This window comes from Chrysemys picta, chromosome 1, assembly GCF_011386835.1.
Source record: "Chrysemys picta bellii isolate R12L10 chromosome 1, ASM1138683v2, whole genome shotgun sequence".
In the NCBI taxonomy this organism is placed as follows: domain Eukaryota; kingdom Metazoa; phylum Chordata; order Testudines; family Emydidae; genus Chrysemys; species Chrysemys picta.
Window position 1 is genome coordinate 97829018 of NC_088791.1, and position 20674 is coordinate 97849691.

A 20674-nucleotide genomic window follows, 5' to 3' on the forward strand; every position below is an offset into this window, starting at 1 on the left:
ATTAAATGGAAAATCTGGTCAAAATTAATCTAGAGCATATTTTAACCCAGGTTGTGAGAGATTTAGGCAGACTGAGAATCCTTACCTTTAGCCTTTGGGGCAAAACTAATATTATCAAAATGAATGTGTTTCTCTGAATAGTGTATATCCTGAGATGTCTCCAGTTATTATTCCTCAGTTTTATCTTAGGAAAATTAAAGGAATTTTTAAAATATTTCTCTGGGGAGTGGGTGGGAGGCCAAGACTGGCTCTGGGTAGATTGCAACTCCCAGTCACATCTGGGCTTCCATTTCCCCAACTGGCAGTGTTATCAGAGAGCCCTTTATCCTTAGCCATGCAGCCTCGTGTCTCCATAACATAATGGAGCAGATCTCTCCCTGGCTGCTGGTGGAGTGAAAGTTGATCTATCTCCTCCGCTGGCAGGAAGACTGGTTTCAGCCTATTACTATTTTGATTATAAAATGTCCCCTACAGTGTAAGCTACCAGACAAACAAGGGCCAGTTTCGCTAGAAATTTTTAATTCTATCCCTGGTCACACATTGATGCTGTACTTTGAGGTGGCCCATTGTTGAAAATTGATGAGAAATCATTAATGTGGAAAAAGCGGGTGAATAAAGAAGTAATTTAGGTCTCTCCGTTGATCTTAGGGTACGTCTACAGTTACCGGAGGGTCCGGCGGCAGGCAATCGATGTTCTGGGATCGATTTATCGCGTCTGGTTAAGACGCGATAAATCGATCCCGGATCGATCCCAGAAGTGCTCGCCGTCGACGCTGGTACTCTAGCTCGGCGAGAGGAGTACGCGGCATCGACGGGGGAGCCTCCCTGCTGCGTCTGGACCCGCGGTAAGTTCGGACTAAGGTACTTCGAATTCAGCTATGTTATTAACGTAGCTGAATTTGCGTACCTTAGTCCGAAGTGGGGGCTTAGTGGGGACCAGGCCTAAGAGAATCAGTTTCTGCCATGCCAAACATTCCAATAACAGTATAACCTACCTGGTCCAGCTGCATGGCGTTACCTGCAGCTTAATCACCTCTTGGACAGCATAGTTTGTGCTGATGGGCTGGGAGCACCAATGACTCTAGAATTGCTGTTTGGTGGGAGAGGGCTCTACAGCTAGCTGTAGCCTGTTATGACTTTCTGTCCCCAAAGACCCTCCCTAATGTAGATTGCCTGTGCCAAGCCTGGGACACAGATTTGTGTATATCTTTGAACCCTAGCCAATGGGAAAGTGCCTTGCAAAACATTGAACTTTCTACTATCGATCTACGAGTAAGGCTGATCCAGCAGAAAATTATATTTTGTTCACACTGGTCCCCACATAGGAAAACACTGCATGAGCCTTTCCAAAACAGACTGCTCCTGGAGAAGTTGGTCTCCTGGAGCCATGCTGGCTCACATGTGTTGGGGTTGTCCCAGGATCATACAATCCTTTTGGCTGGAAGTAGGCAGGAGGATTAATATGATAATGGATACCGCCTTAAAAATTACTTCCCAGAACTGTGTTTTGGGATATATCCTGTCATCTTGGACACACTCCAACCCACTGAAAGCTTAGTTCTCTAAAGCAGTGCTTATAGCTAAATGACTCATATTGCTTAGGTGGAAGAGCAGAATTGCCTCCAGGGATAGATGCTTGGCACAGCAACTTGGCTTATCTGGCAGCTAAAGAGCAGATAACGTTTAGGGGAAGAGGAACGTCAGACACAGGAAAAGATTTGGTTTAACTTTTTAGAAAATTTTGATAAATTCCTAGCACATGGAAACCAACATGTTACTCATCTTTTCCCTCTCTAGATCCCTTCCTGTTCATTTACTTTGTTGTTGTTTTAGTCTTTTTTTCATATTCTCCCCTTATTTTGAGGGGGTGGGGGAATAAATTAAAGGATACAACCAAAGATTATTTTCTAAGCCTTCCTCTCTCTCTTTGTCTGGGGAAAAACTAGGTGAGGGATAAGAATATCTTTCAAAATGGAGAGTTGGGATCAGTAGGTGGGAGAGCAAATCCATTAACCAGCAACAAGGTTTGTGCATTGCCTATTATAAATCAGTTTGAAGACTGAACCCTGTGACTTGTGTTTGGTAATGCATAGGAATAAAATAATGAAAGCAGACTGATGTTCCAGGGAGAGGAATTTAAATATCTGTTTCTTTCCAATGGGATTCTAGCATTTCTTTTGATGTGAGAAGTACAATCCTGAGCAGCATCTGCTAACTGCTGAGTTGTGAAATGCACCATTAGAATATGGGCAGGGTCATTCAGTTCTTATCACCTGTGACATTCAGTTCCAGCCGGGCTGTCCCTGAATTTTCTTCTCTGGTTTTCTCATCCTTTACTAATAGTTTTCTCTTTTGATTTACTGTACTCTGTCTCTAATGGAGTGGTGTTTATAAGGAACAGTCAGCCTTCCAGCCCTGAATCAACAGGTGTTAGCCTTGTAGTCCTCTAGATGGATATTTTTTTCTTTTGAAAGGAGACAGTGCTTGTCTTCTTTTCACTCGATCTCTAAACCACACACATCTGCTTTTTGACCTCCTCCTCTCACTTGCCATGCCCTCCTCACACAGCTATTATTATTAACTTTCAGTAGCATCCTTGATATGCTGCCTTTGAAGAAGAAAGGGTCCTTGCCCGAAATTGCTCATGTTCTAAAAAGACTAACGGACAGGAATGGAAAAAGAAAGGCCACACAAGTAGATTGGTCAAGGTGATGACAGACCATGTCATGATTAATACAATGTTCCCATAATATACATTTTTGTTTTGTTATATAAGATATATAATATAATAATTATATTATTATTATTTATTATTATATTTTATTATTCCAAACCACCCCTTATAAGATGGTCTGGAACAAAGAACTCTCATACACTACTCTAGATATCAGTGTTTTATAGAGTATGAGGCCAAAAGGGACCATTGTGATCACCTAATCTGAACGGGCTTCATCCCATGTGCTTATGAATTTTAATGAATCACACCGCTCACCATTTCTTCCCTCAAAACATAGTCTTCATATGGCTCTAACACCTTTTGGTGATGCTGATTTGGTCCCATACTGACTATGTCATGTTTGACCAATCTCTGCGTACTAGCATATCGTAACTGAAAACATGGCAGTTTTGCTAGGGTAGTTGGGACTTCAGGTTTGAAACCATGTTCTCACCTTTCAGAGCATGGTGTTTCTATAGTATCTAGAAAAGGTGGTAATACAGTTTCCAGTCTCAGTCATTCAGCTGTTGTCCACCACAATCTCCCTGAGGGGGCCTACCCACTGAGGGGATGTCTGCATTGCAGCTGGGAGGTGTGATTCCCAGTGTGGGCAGGCAGGACTCGCACTCGCTTGAGCTATTCCATTGAAAATAGCAGTCTGGACCTTGTGGCACAGGTGGCAGCTCAAGCTAGCCACCTGAGCCCGGACCCACGGGGTCAGGCAGGCTTGGAGTCAGGTGGCTAGCCCAAGCCACCACCTGTGCTCCAGTATCCACGCTGCTGTTTATTAGCTGAGCTAGTAGTGCGAGTTGCATCTCCCAGCCGTAGTGCAGACATACCCTGAAACATTGTCACCCTTTTCTTTTCCTGGTTACAAATTAAATTTCCCCCTCCCTCCAAAAGGACTGTTTCAGTCATTTTTCTTACTCACATTTTATACGGCATTTCTCAGGGCACATTAATTGATCCATGTACACCCTGCTGGTGTACACTAAAAGTTCCCTAGTCCACTTTCACACAGTACTGTTTCAAATGGCACTATGTTAAAGTGCACCAGGGTACTTTACGTGCGCACCAGCAGGATCTATGCAGACCAGTGAATGCTCGACTCGATAGTGCGCTTTAGAAATCACCCCCACTCTCTTCCCCCCCCCCCCGAGTGTGCATTACCCCATCGTGGAGACAAGCCCTCAGTTAAATCTGTGCAACTTTCTCTTTTAGCTAAAATCTTCGAATCCATCATTTGCTAGAGCAAAAGGAATTTCCTCTGTTGCTCTGCCAGAGAAAATGCTGAAATTAAAGGGGCAACAATGGCAAGAGGAAATAATTTTCCATATCAGACCCATTTTCCAATTAAATTATTATCATCAAAGTACAAACAGACCATTATATTAGAGTATCCTGGTAGTAACCCTGTCTTCTCATCGGAAGGATTCTCCAGCATGGTATGCCAAAATCAGGCAGCATTCAGATTTGCCTGGTTGATATATATTTTTGTCAGTGTGACAAAGATTCCCATAGTGTTTAGTTTCTCAAACTAGCCTGGGGAGAAAGGAGAGAAATGAGCCATGATGAGCTTGCACTACCAGGATGTTCCCGATTTTAGTTAGGTGATTATCCATCTTCATAACATGTGAAAGAAGGGAGCATCAGAATTGCTGGGCTCTGTTTTCACTGCCTGTCCTACTCCAGATTTTGTATTTGATTCCCATAAACTAATTGTCTTCTGTTTAATGATCTGTTTGCATGTTGCTTGTTTTCAGGCCAGCAGGTTCTCGGCTTGGTGGAGAACCAAAGTGACTGGTATCTGGGCAACCTTTGGAAGAATCACCGTCCCTGGCCAGCTCTTGGAAGGGGTTACAACACAGGTAGGCCCTAAGATGTTACTATGAGTTATTGCTATTATTTATTTTGTGTTACCACAGCCCTTAGGAGCCCTAATCATGAACCATTACTCCATTGTGCTAGGTGCTGTACAAGCAGAGGACAAAAAGATGGTCCCTGTTCCACAGAGCTTCTAATCTAAGTATAAAACAAGAGACAGCAGATGGATAAAGACAAATCAACGAGGGGTTGAGGTTAGCGTAGAATTTGTCTTGAACGTAGACAGGGTGTCAGATACAGCCATTCACCCTTTCCTTCCCATTATGCTGTAAGAATTTGCAGCTGAAAGTACAGAAACTGATGCTTTATGGTTCATTTCGTAGCTGCAATTATGGTGTTGCCCTATATGTTACACTGAGGAACAGGTTAATGTTACAACTGCAGGTGCCTGTGCAGTTCCTGGGGAGGTTACGTGACCTATTTTGGGAGCTCTTGAATGGGCTGACACCCCATCTTTCCATCTCCACTACACACAGCACTCTTGACGATGTGCCCCACGTGCATGGCTGGGCCCAGCAAGAGAAAAGGAATAGGAGCAAAGGCTCATTTCCAGTCACTGGATGTAAATGGCACCACAAAATTTCAGAGTGAGAAAAATGTAATTCCTCCAGAACAGCAATAGGCCCATAATTGTCCTAATAAAATGCAAACCTCTGATCGTCAATTTCTGCTTACTATGAGGGGAGAAAATGCACTATATCACAGAGTTTATTATAACAGGAGAGACAAGTTTTCCCACTGATTTGTGTTTGAAATGTGAGAAAACATACCAGGTGTATAAAGAACACACACATGCATCTAAATCATTTCTATCTCGGATTTTATATGCTAGGGTAGTGAATTATGTTCCTTCTGCATTTGGAATAAAAGGGCAGAACAGCTGGTGAAGGCTCCATTTAAAAAAAAGATGTGTCCATTTAAATAACTCTACATCATTAAACAATTCTTCATTGTAACTGGACTTTGCTTCACAGAAATACATTGGGCTGTATTAAATGGATTCCCTGTTTTTAAAAAAGGGTTCCATAGGGTTGCACTGTGCTGAAGTAGTTCAGTCATTCATATCCTATGCTGCTATGTATGATCAACTGGTAATCATGACAGTATTGGGGAACTTCAGCCTCCGCAAAGCATCTCACTTATGTCTATATTTATTCTAATGAGAATGTGCTCCTAACCTATACAAGATCGAACAGACTTCTGGGTAAGGCTTCATCTACACTATGAGCTAGGGGTGTGATTTCCAGTTCCTTACAGATAAACATCGAGCTACCGCAAGTATAAGTAGCAGCCTAGCCCTGATAGTACGGGCAGCAGCAGCAGTGGCAGCACAGCTTAGCCATGCCAAGTGCAAATCTGCCTGCACCCTATAGGTATGTAGTCGGCATGGCTTAGCTATGCCGCTGCTGCCGCTGCTGTCACTGCCCATACTACCGTGCCTACACTCCTATTTATACTCTTGTTAGTTCAGATGGGCTAGCGTGAGTATGTAGATTCACACTCTTAGCTCACAGTGTAGACGTAGCCTAAGGATGTAAGATTTTTAGTGGATGTCACTTACTAAATTGTAGGAAGGGAGTTCCTGGTTCTCAATTCCCCAAAGTTGAGGAGCAAACAGTAGGACTAACACCCATCCTAAACTACCTGACAGAATGCCGATTTTCACTGGTGTGTCCCACGATCTGCAGTTACCTTGCAGGCTGTAAAAAAAAAAAAAAAAAAAAAAAAAAAAAAGGCCTTTTCAACGCCACATCACCATGCAATACTTTTTGTTCCACTGAAAGGTGGCCACCATTTATATAACCGTCCTCTTTCTCCTCATTTTTGTATGTATTTTCCATTCTGGCAGCTTTGAGGCACAAGTGGACATAGAGGGCCTTGATCGTCACTGAGTTACTTCAGTTTGACAATGTCTGAACTCCATTCATTTCACCAGCATATAACTAGAGACGCACAGCAGTGACCCACACCCAGGATCTTAAAATTGATTTGATCAGCTCCTGTTACTTGGAGAGCTGTGTAACTTTATTCTATCTTGGCACAAGGCACTGATCCAAACAGATTGTAAAAGTACCAAACAAACTTGAGTACATTACTAAATTCTGTCTTGGTTGAAGCTAAAATAAGTGAATGTCTATAGTACTTTGCGTGCGTTACATATGGTAATTCTTGACAGAACTATATACATACATTGTTACACGGCCATGCATAATCTTTCCCATAGATTTTAGTCTTGCTCAGAGACCCATTTTTCAGTTATTCCTGACAGATCCATTAAAATTCAGCCCTTTACAGCTCATGAGAGTGTAAAAAAAGAAGAGAGAAAACCAAAAGGTGGAGAGTGAAAGGAAGATTACATAGGAGGTTACAATAAATGGAAAGACATTTTTCAAGCACATGCATCAAGAGGTCATTAAGTGAGACATTGCAATCTCTGAGATAGCGAAGATGGATTATTGACAGAATCAGCATAAGTGGGTGTAAAAAAATGTAAAAATTAAATCCATTGTTTGCCTCAATATTCCTAGAAGAGACCAGAGACATAAATCTCCTGAGAGGAAGAAGAAATACTGAAGGAAATCAGAGCCTTATCTGTTATGTGATAAGCAAATTAAAACAGCGGACCCATAACACAGTTCTAGGGCCAGGAGGGATCCAGAATTCTGAAGGAAGTGGCCAAAGAGATGAGAACTATTAGCAAAATGCTGCACTGAAAAACAATGGGCAGGGAAGGGGAAGTGGAGGGCCCAGCTCTTCGAATAATTAGCAGAGTGCTGAAGGAGAGTAGGAAAAGAGCAAATCCTAAAGTGCTGACTAGATAAATAGAGGTATTGAATATAAGCCAGAGAGAATTAGTCTAACCCCTTTTGTAAGTGGCTAGTGAAGCCATATTTAAACTAGCGCAACAGTCTAACATTAATATTCTGCCTTTAAACTAAGAGCTAGACTGAGCCTTTAAGCCAGAGCCTGTGTGAGGAGCTATGTGTAGCTAAGCCACTCCGGTAGGATCTCCAGGGAGGAATTGTGCCTCAGAGCTTGTCGACACGAACATTCAGTTCGCGGCAAGCTGGAGTGTAAATCTACCCTGTAGTAAGTGTCTGTGTGGACCCCGCTGAGGCATGCAGTGCACCTCCATGTCAAAGCCAAGTGGAACAAAGAGCACATCAGCAGGGTCCATATGGGCAGGTAGCATGCAGCAGGCTAATGTGGGGTAAAGTCACACCCCAGCTTGCCATGGACTAAATGTTTGTGTAAATAAGGCCTCAGAGGCATAATTTCTTCCCTGCTCCGTTCTTGTTCTGGTGGGAGTGCTTTGCTACAACCCTATTAAGGGTGCAGTATACTTCCCCCACCATGCCCAGCCATTTCCCCCCTGCCCACCCAATTTCTTGCAGTGGGAGTGTTGCGTGCATAGCTCCTGCTCTGTCCCGTCACACCCAGACCATAAGCCAGGCAAGGCTAACACATCCTTACAGAGGGTTACACAGAAGGAGCCCTATTACCCTGCACAGTTGTCAGGGTTCCTTCCCCACTCTGAACTCTGGGGTACAGATGTGGGGACCCGCATGAAAGACCCCCGAAGCTTATTTTACTAGCTTAGGTTAAAAACTTCCCTAAGGCACAAACTCCTTCCTTGCCTTAGTATCGCTGCCACCACCAAGTGATTTAAACAAACATTCAGGGAGGGCCACTTGGAACCCTATCTTCCCCAAATATCCCCCCAAGTCCCTACACCCCTATGTTTATGACAACAGTCATTTAGTGTGAGGGAATAATCCAGCCCAAACTAATGAAGTTAAAAGCAAAGGACCAAATCTCCAATATTCAGACTGATTGAGTGCAGTGTTGTAGATAGCATCTCACCAGCATCTTATACAGCACCAGTATCACTTCCTGAGATTTGTATTCTCTTCTACGCCATTCATTTTTCTGTTATAGCCCTGCAGAATATACAGCCTTATTTCAGATTTGTGGCAAGAGATTTTTGCCACCACGTTACACTGGCAAGTTTGTATTTAATTTGCTCTCATCTGTCACTCACCTCTAGGTTTTTTACACCATAGCTGCCTTCCATGTGTCTTTGTGTTTTAGATATGTCCCATCACCACCAACACCGGGTATCCTACACTTGTCACTCTTGGCTCACTTGCTCTTTGAACCACGACTGCAAATGGAGATATATCCCATCTCCTAGAACTGGAAGGGACCTTGAAAGGTCATCGAGTCCAGCCCTATGCCCCCACTCCTATGTGCCCAGACGAAATGTCCAGATAGTCCATATAGGTTTGTCAGAGAGGGTTTTATTCTCTCTCATTCATTTGCACAGGCAGACAGTCCAAGTCACAACCCAGCTCATCTAAATATTCCCATCTAAAGAAAACGAGAGAGGACTTAATATCCAGCATGTGGGAGAGTAGACCTCAATGAAAACGTCATTTTCAGCTTGAGAAGTTCCCATTTACAGCCACTCTTTATTTCCATTGTTTGAAACAGTTTTCAGTTCAGCAAGTTTTTTCTGTGCTTTGTCCAATAAAAGTCAGTGTGGTACTTTATCAAATGCTTTGTGGAAAGTCTAAGTACTGTATATAACATCCACTGCATTTCTCTTGTCTACAGTGGCAGTAATACTTGAAGGACCCCAGTATGTTGTTAGTTAAAACAAACTTTCCCTCTTTTAAATCCATGCTGGCAGTCTCTAATTAAACTGTGCTTTTGAAAGTGTTTTCCAATTACTGTAGGCTCTGCATAATCTTTTCTGGGCTTTTTCCATCTACCAATGTTGCGCCGATCGCGCTAGAATTTTTCTGTACAGCCTTGTCATTCTTTTCTGGAATAATGGTCTTCTGAGTCCTCAGGAAACTATCTTCTCAAAGAAATTCTGAACATAAAAGTGAAGGCTTCTCTAATCTCTGTTCTTTTCTTTTAAGACTCAGGGGTGTAAACTCTCAGGGCCTGGTAATTTATTTGACGTATAGGTCTGTCTATGCTATACTTTCCCAAATGGTGGAAAACACTTTTTAAAAGCAGTTTCTGGTGATTTCATTGTAGTGACTTCAGGCCAGATATTCAGCTTGTGTAAATCACCCCTAGCTCTTTAATTCTAGTGGCGGTAGGCCAATGTACAGCAGCTGAGGATCGGACCCTGAGTCTTCAAATGGAGTTGTAGAATGGTTCAAACAAAATTGTGCCATGCGATATTTTTCGTATTGTGCTTTCAGGGCCTGAGAGAGTTTTGTCTATTTACAACAATGCCTACTGTTGCAGCACAGCTTGTAATCCCTCCCCTATCATGCCACAGCACAGGAGTCCTTTCTTTGGGGACATCCATCCCAGTATGGCATATGAAATTCTAAAGGGAGCAGAGAGACACTGTGAACTAATGCCAAATGCAGAACAAGGAGGAACAAGGTTAAGCTGAAGAAAGGATTGGCATTTTAAGAACGGAGGCAATTTATTGACACTGAAAAATTCAAAAGAGAGCCTGAGAGTTTTCTTAATTTGAAAAATCATTTTTCATTGGAAAAATAATAATTCCCTGCAGTTAATTATGATATGTTATATCCTATCCCCTGGAAACTTGAAACTGAAATGTTTTCATACCAAAATATTTCCTTTCCTGCATCATGTCTATGTGACAACTGCCGTATGAATCATTACTAGGGATTGACCAGGGGGACCATCTGAGCTAAAAGCAGGAGTCTCTATAGCTTGACCTACAGAGCTAGGCTGTATAAAAAACTGACATCCTCTATGGGTTGGGCACAGAAAGGAACATGTAACATATACTGACCAGTGGATTACATACTTCCTCTCAACAGAGAAAGCCCGTCCTCAGCATCTGAGACCCACAGCATTTTGAATCCCAGACTAGCCCCCGTTATGTAATGGCCACCATCTTGTCTGACCCACTGTGAACTGAAACAAGGACCTTCTGAGCTAAAAAAGCAGGAGTTGCTACAGTTTAAGCTAAAGAGACAGACTCTCAAACTCAGAGCTGTAATAGACCATATCTGTGGATTGGGCATAGAAAGGCAAGCATAGCACACAGTGATTCACAGACTACATGTGCACACTGGTTTATTATTTCAATGTATTTCATGAGTGGTGGATTGCTGACATTGGTCTATTTTTTCACTCTTTGAGAAAAGACCACTGAAAGATGTATTTGGAGTGGGAAACATACATAAAGAATTAGATAGACTTTGCATGAAAATTTTATAATTCTTATTAACAAATAAGGTCTCTTGCAGAGCAGATTGTGTATATAAAATAATGTTATATCACATTTTGGGCCTGCCAGGAGTGATACTGTGTCTTCAATGCAACAAATAAATTACCAAGGACAGCAAAGAATTGTAATGTATATAAATCATTCGAAAATGGAGCTGTCTAAGGTCCTGATCCTGCAAATGTACATGTGCTTAACTTTGATTACATGAGTGTTCCAATCAGTGCAACTATTATTGTCCACAATATTGCATATGCATGTTTGCAGGATAGGGCCCTGATTATATTAGAAAAAACAAGTATTTGGTGTGATTCCTGAGAGGTTCTGAGCATTTGTAACTCCCAATGACTTTGGTGGAAGTTTCTGGTGGTCATCGATCCTCGGGATCAAGTCTTGTGGATACCACTACTTAATCCAGCACAGACCTGGCATAAAGAAAAATAACTAACCTACCATCATTTGTTTTCCCATAAGACCCAGAAATCAACCTAAGCAATCTAGTTACAGCACTGATTCTCAAACTGTAGTCCGTCGATGTTGACCACAAATAGAGCCTTTCCTAGTGGTCTGTAGGGAGGAATATTTTGAAAACCAAGCAGTGGATGTTTAGGAGAGGAGGTAATTCAGGAGTGAATCTCTCAAGGGATGTTCTACAGAGTGAAAAGGTTTGAGAACTAGTCGGTCACAGAACCCTAAGCTATACAGCATGTAAAGGGACTCATTCCAGACAATTTCACTAAGTTTATCCACACCCTCTCTGAAAGCCAGTGCAACATGCACACCTCCTGTTACACAAAGCATTAGCTACTACAGGTTCTGGCCCCACAGGAATTTTCATTAGGCCTAACCATGAGCACAGGATCCTTTGAAAACAGCTGAAAATTCACTTTATATGATTAAAAAAAATAGAGGAAGAATGAGGTCAAACACTAGTGCCAAGAAAAAAGATAACATCATGTCTGTTTAATCAATTTCATATTGTAGTAGTTCTTCAGACTTTTGTGCTAGATTTTTCCCTGGCTGTCTTCTTACTTGGGGAGTCTTGTAGTCTGTGTGTAATGTTTTTAAACCAATATACTCTGTTTTACACAACTGCATTAACTCTGGTTTATGAAAAATCTGGGTAATGTGTGTGCAGTTTAAGTAGTGATTTTGTAAGTATGTAATTCTGTCAAGGCATTAATGCACTCAGCCTTGAGCAGAATGCTCAATCTATTTGTGTCATCAGTGGAACACTGAAATGGTAATTTTGCTTTCTAATGACCAGTTCCCTGTGTCTTGTTCTCTCTGTAATCTATAGCTTGCACTTAAAAATAAGATATCTAAAAACTGGCTGCAGATTAAAAGCAGCTCCCTTTCCAATCTCCCCTTCTCAGTTTCTAAAGCATTTGATGTCCTGTGAACTAGTTTACAACACGCTTGACATTTCAGAAATGCAGGTCAATGTGTATTTCATTTCTAAAAATGGTGTATCCAGGTTGAGGCCTATCCAGGAAATAATGGCATAATTGTGAATGAATTGGTCCACTGTTCATAGCATTCTCTGAGATACAGCCACTGCTCTTTGGCAATTAACTCCATCAAGCCTTGTTATAATTGCATTCTTTAGAACAACACCTGGCTTTATTGGAGCACTCATTCGCTTCATCTCCCAAGGAACCTGTGATGAAAAAGCTGTGGCATAGATGCACGCCGGATCAGATGCTAATTTTAATAACACTGGTTTAAATACAGAGTAACTCAATTAAAGTTGATGAAGTTGGCCCAACTTTAAAGTGGTTTTACTGAGATCAGAATCTAGCCATAATATTTTAGATATGTGTAATGTAAATACATAGACATACATATGCCCTGTAAATTAAGTTATGCAAAAAAAAAAATCCTAAACTTCTTTCCAACCTACTTAGGAGGTCATTTTGAAGTGCAGTATTTTTGGATTTTTATGAACAAGAGAGACTTACGAGTCAGTTGTCCAGCACTCTGAGCTGCCCTCTCTCTATTATAGAGGGTCCCTCCGTAGTACATTAAGCTTAGATGAAGAAAGAATTATGCATAAAAATGAGCAAAGCTATCCTAGTGCCTAATAACAGAAAAAAAAACCTCTGGAATACACAAGGAGAATCCCTACAAATATATCGTAATAACAACAAAACTTCTCTCTTACAGAGCATCTTTTATCCCAGGTTCTCATTGTGCTTTACAAAGACAATTAAATAAGTATATCTTCTTTTTATATCTAGGGAAACAGAGATTGTGTAACTTGCCAAAGTTCACCTAGCAGGAAGTGGCAGAGTCCAGATTAGACTCCATTTTGCCTCTCCCAACCATTAGTGCAGGATTTCTCAGCATGTGGGGCGCTACCCAGAAGTGTTTCATGATGGGGAACCCACTGAGTTTCTTTCTAGTTGGGGCGGTGAGTGGGGGATGGGGACGGGGGGAATCTGCAAAATAGGGCAGGTGCTAGGTCCCGGAAGGAGCACTTCAGTCCTTTCCTTTCCCCTGCTTTCTCTGCTCTGACCCTTTCCTACCCAAAACCATTCCAGATGCAGTTCCTCAGCCCTCCCCTCCTCCATCTGCCTGCACAGAACACAGTTCCAAGAACTTCAAGAGGCTGTACCTATGGGACAGCCTGTACTCCACTTTGATTCCATGGCCCGCTAGGGATATCAGTTGTCGGCTCCTCCATGGAGTTGAGGTCACAGGCATGTATGTGACACAGTTCATTAACTCCCCTGGCACCTGTCCTTTCTGCAGCAATAGAGAGACTCTGGCACACATCTATGTGTCAGACTACAACCCCTCTTCCAGGTCCTCCAGAACCTCTTACTGAGGTTCTGGCTGCAATTCTCCCCACAACTTCTGCTCTACTCATACCCCATCTGTGGCCCCATGGACTTGTGAGAACTCTTTGTAAACTGATGGCCATCCATCACATCAGGAGGAGGAAGCTGGATGAGAGGGCGTTCTGTGACTTTGGGGCCTATTTCTAATCCTGTGAAGTTACACCCCTGAGCAGCATTTCTCTGGACAGTGTCCACTGACTCCTTCAATGCCTTTGAGGAGCAGTGGGCGCTGTCAGGGGTTCTCTGCTTGGTGTCTCCTTCTGGTTACCTTATGTCCTTCACACCCATCCCTGTTTTTTTCATTTGTTGTCCCCAGTATTTACTTGTGGCCTTGATACACTGGCCCCCCTCCCCCTCAGATGAGAGGGAGTGCCTTTAACTATGGGCAGGCTGAGGCCCACCATCTCCCAGCAACCACAATAAGTTCAAGAGTCTATATAGTTAATCTCAACATCCTGTCAATATGTGTTGTCCAGGCAAAAGCCCACAAAACTACTCCTCACACAAAACCAGCTATGTAGTTCTGCTGTTAATCCAACTTTTATTAGAATGGAAAGGGTTGTGCGAATGGGTGGATTGCAGTAATGAGTGAGTGGCCTTTAGGACCCAGAGTGAAAACCGCTGCATTAGAAAATACTGTCTGCTTGGTGGTAAGGTACAATCCTTGTCTGCAAGGCAAGTAACTGTGTGGCAAGCCAGGAAGTGAATCTACAGTGCACCAACTTGATGCACATACGTCAAGCCACACTCCAGGATTTTCACTGTGCTATAGCAGTGTCCACAGGGGACATTACTGTGTAGCAATCTGATGTGGTGTGCTATAGATCCACACCCTGGCTTGCCATAAAGTGCTATGTAAACAAGCCCTTGGAACAGAGCTCCCCAAAGTGTGAGGTGCGCCCCCCCTTGGGGGCATGGAGGAACATTTGGGGGGGAGCGCAGCTGGTGCCCAGGCCAACCCCCATGGGGGGTGGGAAAGGGAGCGCCACCCAGCTCCACTCCTGGTCCTGCCCCAGCTGCCAGCCCCATGTCCGGGTCTCTGCTCCTAGGGTCCTGGCTGCCGTCTCCGTACCCAGAGTCCTGGCTTCCAGCCCCACCCCTGCCCCTAGCTGTGGCCCCAGCCTTGGCTCCCTTACTTCTGTCCGTGTCCAGGCCGGGGTGGGGGGGGAGGTTAGGGGGATGTGACCCTGAAAAGTTTGGGGACCACTGCCTTAAAAACATTTTATAAAGCAACCAAATAACAAACTGATAATAAGCAACTAAAATGTGTACATCTTTTAGAAATGCCTAAATGATTAAGCCCCATTTTAAAAAGTGACTTAGGCACTTAGGCCTCTAAATCCCATTGACTTTATGAGATCATCTGGGCTGGAGATGGCAGGGGGGTTGGGATAGGGAAGGAGATCCGGGGCCATTGGTCTCCTGCCTATGGACCCCACTGGTGAGCCTTATGAAACACACTGCTCATTTCCCACACTGTCTGTGAACATATTTTAGCTCTGGATGTTGGTAGGGGGTTTATGAGATGTTTAGATTTGAAAGGCTCCAAATAGCCACAGAAGGGCCACAAGGGATGGAAGCTACCAGGAGGCTGTGGAGCCTTCTAAAGTTCATGGGGAGAGCCTCTCCAGAGGCTCTTCAATCCCTGCAATTCCCTGCATTGGGCCCAGGAAGCAGCAGGAAACAGCCACAGAAAGCAGCGGTACGGGTTCATCACTCCCCACCACTCTCTCCACGGATGGCTCTTGTAAGGTATCATTGGAAAGGTTATGATTTACTGAATGCGATTATCCAATTTGTATGTATGTATCATTTCTGTATCTAAAGTTAGGAATATTGACTATGTAACAATTATAACTGGATGTTTACTTGGGAAACACCCACCAGACAACAGGCCATCAGCCTTGATGGGCCATTAGGAAGAAACAGTAAGACTTTAAAGATACTAATCTCTCTACTTCCTGAGAGGCATCCTGGGACGTTGCGGTGACTCTACTAGGTCATGTGGTCATGTCACCTGGTACTAAACACCACCTGGGACACTACTGGTACTTTCCACTGGAAACAAAGGTTTCCCGCCTTATGTAAATTCTATTTAAAGCTGGGGAGTAAGGCAAACAGGGCTCTTCTCCATTGCCTTCCTGCCCAAGAAGAAAGCCTGCTGAGAGTACCTGAAGAGACAAAGGAAATGAGCGGTGGGAAAGGCACAGCTGAGTCCAGACTAAGACAGAAGTCTAGTCTCTAAAGAGAAATAACTGGAACTAAATCAAGTCAACAATTTCACCATCACTCCTCTGAACTGGTATCTTTCACTTAATGATATCCAACTACTTAAAAAACTATGCAGAGATTTCTAAATCTCAGACTTATATACACTGTCACATCCCAGCTGGGGCAGAGTTATGGTTGTGTTGGCTATTTGAATGTGTCTGTGCATCTTAAACTCTGAATTTCATGGGCTTCTAATTTAATATATCAACATATTTGTTATTGTTACTATTATTTGTATCACAGTCCTGCCTAGAGGCGCCCCCATCACAATAAATAAGTGTGGGCATTCATGTTTATGTGCATGTATTTACACACACATAATTTTGTGCAGAATTTACTACAGTGTACTCCACTTAAGTATGTGTTGCTTAACATCATAATCTCCTGGTGTGAATAAGAATCACACCTTTTGGTCTGGCCCAGTGGATTCCGTATCAGCAAATGATACAATTGGTTATTTAGGCCATGATCTTCATAGATAAATGGATTCCCAGGCCAGAACGCACCATTATGATCATCTAGTCAGACGTCCTGTATAACACAGGCCATTGAACTTCCCCAAAATAATTCCTAGAGCATGTCTTTTAGAATACATCCAAGGATCCCATTAGCCCTTGATTTGAAAGTTGTCCGTGATGGAGACTCCACCACAAGCCCTTGATATATATTATTCCAGTGGTTAATACTGCCACTGTTAAAAATTTATGCCATATCTCCAGTCTGATTTTGTCTAGCAACCATTGGATTGTGCTATACCTTTCTCTGCTAGATTGAAGAGCCCATTATTAAATATTTGTTTCCTATGTGAGTACTTAGAGACTGTAATCAAGCCACCTATTATCCTTCTCTTTATTAAGCTAAATAGGTTGAGCTCTTTGAGACTGTCATTATAAGGCATGTTTTCTAATCCTTTAATCATTCTCATGGCTCTTCTCTGAATTGTGGATACCAGAACTGGACACTGTATTCCAGCAGCAGTCATACGAGTGCCAAATACAGACGTAAAATAACCTCTCTATAATAATCTCCATGAGATTCCCATGTTTATGCATCCAAGGACTGCATTAGTCCTTTTGGTCACAGTGAGAGCAGTTCATTGTCAGCTGATTATCCACCATGACCCCCAAATCTTTCAGGGTCACTGCTTCCCAGGATAGAGTCCCACATTGCGTAAGTATGGCCTACATTCTTTGTCCCTAGATATAAACGTTTACATTTAGCTGTAGTGAAACTCATAGTGTTTGCTTGTGCTCAGTTTACCAAATGAACTAGATCACTAGTTACTGGTGACCTGTCCTCCTTGTTATTTACCACTCTCCTCCAATTTTTTGGTCATCTGCAAAGACTTACACATGTGCGTAACTTTACGCATTATGAGAAGTCCGATTGACTTCAAGTTAAGTGTGTAAAGTGAAAGTTATAAGCATGTGCATAATCTTTGGGAGATCACCACCTTATAGTACAAATAGAGTGGCAAATTTCTCCTCCCCCTTGGAGCAAAGGAGGAAATGTGAATCTCTGTGTCACATTTTCTTCCTGTTGTTCCTCCTGGGACAGCTCAGCTACAAGCCACACATTCTGCTGAATCTACAAGCTTAGTCTAAACCTTCACAGTGCCAGCCTACAATTGACACATTACCCCTTAACACACTCTGGATTGGGTGGTCTGAAGTGTGGTCTTTGGCATGCTTGTCATACATTGTAAAATCCCAATAAGTTTTTTAAATCTCGCTGATGCTTTATAATAAATTTTAAAGTGAGTCCCTTCCTCTTTGTCAGGTACTATACTGCTTTAGGTGATCCAGTATTTGGACAGTATGGTGATAGGCACTATATAAATAGCTAAAATAGATGGATTCTGAGATGCTGTTCACATATTTTGCTATCACCTAAACAACTCACAAAAGCACTTTGTACTGGCTGAAAGAAAGAGGCAGGGTCACACTTAACAGCTAAATAAAAATCTTCAAATACAGCTAAACTTTCTTTACTCAGTATTGAATATTTTTGCACCTGCCTTAAAATGACAACTTTAATTAATGGATTTAATTTGAAAGTTTCACTATATGACCTGTGTTTCCTTTGCTAAATTGCTGTTTTGCAACTTCCTATATTCACATTCCTTTGTGAATTTCAATAGAAACCCCCATGTTCCCTATGCTAGAAGGAGAGCTGGTCATGAATTTCCCATCTGAATGACTTACTGATGGGAAAAGCAGTTTCTGCACAATCAAAATTTTCCAGCGGAAAATCTCAATTTTTGCCAAAAATCAAAATGAAATATTTTGTTTCAACTTAAATCAAAATATTTCATTTTGCTAAACTGACCCAAAACATTTTGTTTCATACCAGTTTATTAAAACATTCAACTGTATTACCCTGTCAGTGTACTGCCTTATGAGCTCCCATTCGCTCCTATGGGCCGAGCTCCCTGGAGGTTTGTATTTCCCATAATGCAGTGCACTGATAAGGAAATACAGCAGGGTTCGGCAACCTACGGCATGCGTGCCAAACACGGCACGCAAGCCGATTTTGAGTGGCACACTGCCTGCCCAGTGAAAGGAGGAGAAGGAGGAGGGGTCGAGGGGCCAGAATGCACCACACTGGGGGAAGAAGCGGGGGAGGGGGAAGCTTGGCCCTCCGCCCCTCTCAGGACACCCCCCCCCCCCCGCTCACTGCTCTCCCCTGCGGGGGCAGGAGGCAGAAGCTTGGTCCTGCAGCAGCCAAGCTTCCCTCCTCCCCAGCTTCTTCCCCCAGCGTGGTGCATTCCAGCCCCTCCTCCTCCCCCTCCCTCTCCCTTGCAAGGGGGAGGGGGAGCGGAGCAGAGCCGAGCGGCAGCGTGCTCCCTGCTCCATAGAGCAGGCAGAGAAGAGGTAGGGATGGAGTCTGGGGGAAGGGGTGGAACAGGGCATATCCCTCCCAGCCCCCTGTCATGAGCCGCTCAGGGCAGGGGGCTGGGAGCACCCCCACGAGCCGAGCACCCCAGCCCTCTGCCCAGCACCCCCCACCCCTCTGCCCTGAACTCCCCACCCCAACACACACCGATCCATCTGCCCTGAACCCCCCCACAGCCCCATCCCTCTGCCCTGCACCTCCACACACACCCAGCCCTCTGCCCTTACCCCTGAAGCCTCCACACCCCCAGCCTTCTGCCCTGAACCCCCACATCCCCACTGCCCTGACCTCTGAACCCCCCCCCCACACACACCCAGCCCTCTGCCCTGACCCCTGCACCCCCCCGCCCAGGTCTGGTGTCCCGGCTGCCGTCCCCTTGCCAGCCGGCGACCCAGCCACAGGCCTTGCTCAGCCCGCTCAGGCCTAGGTGAACAGAACCCCAGGCTGGAAGCGGGCTGAGCAGGCTGGCGGCGTAAGATCAGCATTTTAATTTAATTTTAAATGAAGCTTCTTAAACATTTTGAAAACCTTGTTTACTTTACATACAACAATAGTTTAGTTATATAATATAGACTTAGAGAGAGACACCTTCTAAAAAACGTTAACATATATTACTGGCACGCGAAACCCTAAATTAAAGTGAATAAATGAAGACTCGGCACACCACTTCTGAAAGGTTGCCTAGCCCTGAAATACAGTGACTGTCTAACCACGCTCTGCTTGGTGCATGATAGGAGTCACATACCTCTGGGTGTGTCTTGGCAGATGTAATTCAGTCATGGAGCCTGGCCCATAGAGAAGAGTGGGAGCAGCAGGCTCCTGCACTACAGCTTCCATGAGGCAGTGCATTACAGTGGGAAAATGCAGAAATGTTTCAACACTTCCAAATTGAATTTTCTCAGAATTTCTGTTCTGTGAAAAATTTCAATTTTTCATCCTGATTTGGGACAAAAACAAAGGTTGACATGGCCGAATTTCCTATGGGATGGAAGTTCCAATTATCGCTCTCCTCGAGCTAGAAGCATCTCGGCAGCAACCACTTATGATGTCACAAATGTGTTACCTGTCAACTTTTCAGAAGGAAAATGAGGCTTATACCTAGTATCCATATGATAAGGGTCAGAAGAGGGGGAGTGATTTCTGTTTTCCCTTCCTCCTTCCTTGCCTCACCTGCCCAAGTTCCATCCCTTCATGCAAATGTTACAGTGAGGAATGGAACTGATGGCGGGAGAAGAGGGTGGTGAGTACACTGACAGCTCTGCAAACAGAGGACTGTGGCTTTAAGATTGGAAATAAGCACATGGCTCCCCAGGGATCACCAGTCTGAAGTTTGGCCCTCATGAACTTTCCAAACCCCAGCAAAATCAAAGCTGAGGGGATCGTTTCATTCTGTCTCAGAGCCAGTAATTCCTGAAAATGGCAAAATATAGTATTGTTTTATTTTGCTGATCAAATATTAACCTAGTATAGGGTCAACAGGAGATTTCTGAAAGCATTCAACATTTTGAGTCTTGTTTTTATAAACGAAAGGGAGCCTTCCTCCTAGCTCCCTGGCCCTACTGCATCAACTCAGTGGCTGTAACACTTCAGATAGCCCAGGTTGAGACCCATGGAGCAGTAGGAGTAAATGAACTTCTAAGAAGCAAGGAATCTATTAACATGTCAATAGTCCTTAGTAATAAGGCACAAGGAAAGAGAAACACAAAAAATATTAAAGCCCCACAGAAACAGAATGGTCTATGAACCAGAGTGCTTTTCAAAGAGCTCTTCAAGGCATTCACAGCTTTGTAATATTTGCCTTTGCTTGTTTTTTATAGTAAGGCATTCTGCGGTTAA

The 20674-nt window shown here is 43.5% G+C and overlaps 1 protein-coding gene across 4 annotated transcripts in view; it reads left to right on the top strand.

Moving 5' to 3' along the window:
• Positions 1 to 20674, top strand: part of LARGE1 (LARGE xylosyl- and glucuronyltransferase 1) — a 362997-nt gene that overhangs the window by 272614 nt on the left and 69709 nt on the right. For all 4 annotated transcript variants that reach the window (XR_010597851.1, XM_065581487.1, XM_005300815.5 and 1 more), the window contains one exon: positions 4480 to 4584. Coding sequence is in view for 3 of the 4 variants with exons in the window: in XM_065581487.1 (XP_065437559.1) it covers positions 4480 to 4584 (105 nt within the window). In the remaining variant the exon portion in view is untranslated. The remainder of the gene's footprint in view (positions 1 to 4479; positions 4585 to 20674) is intronic.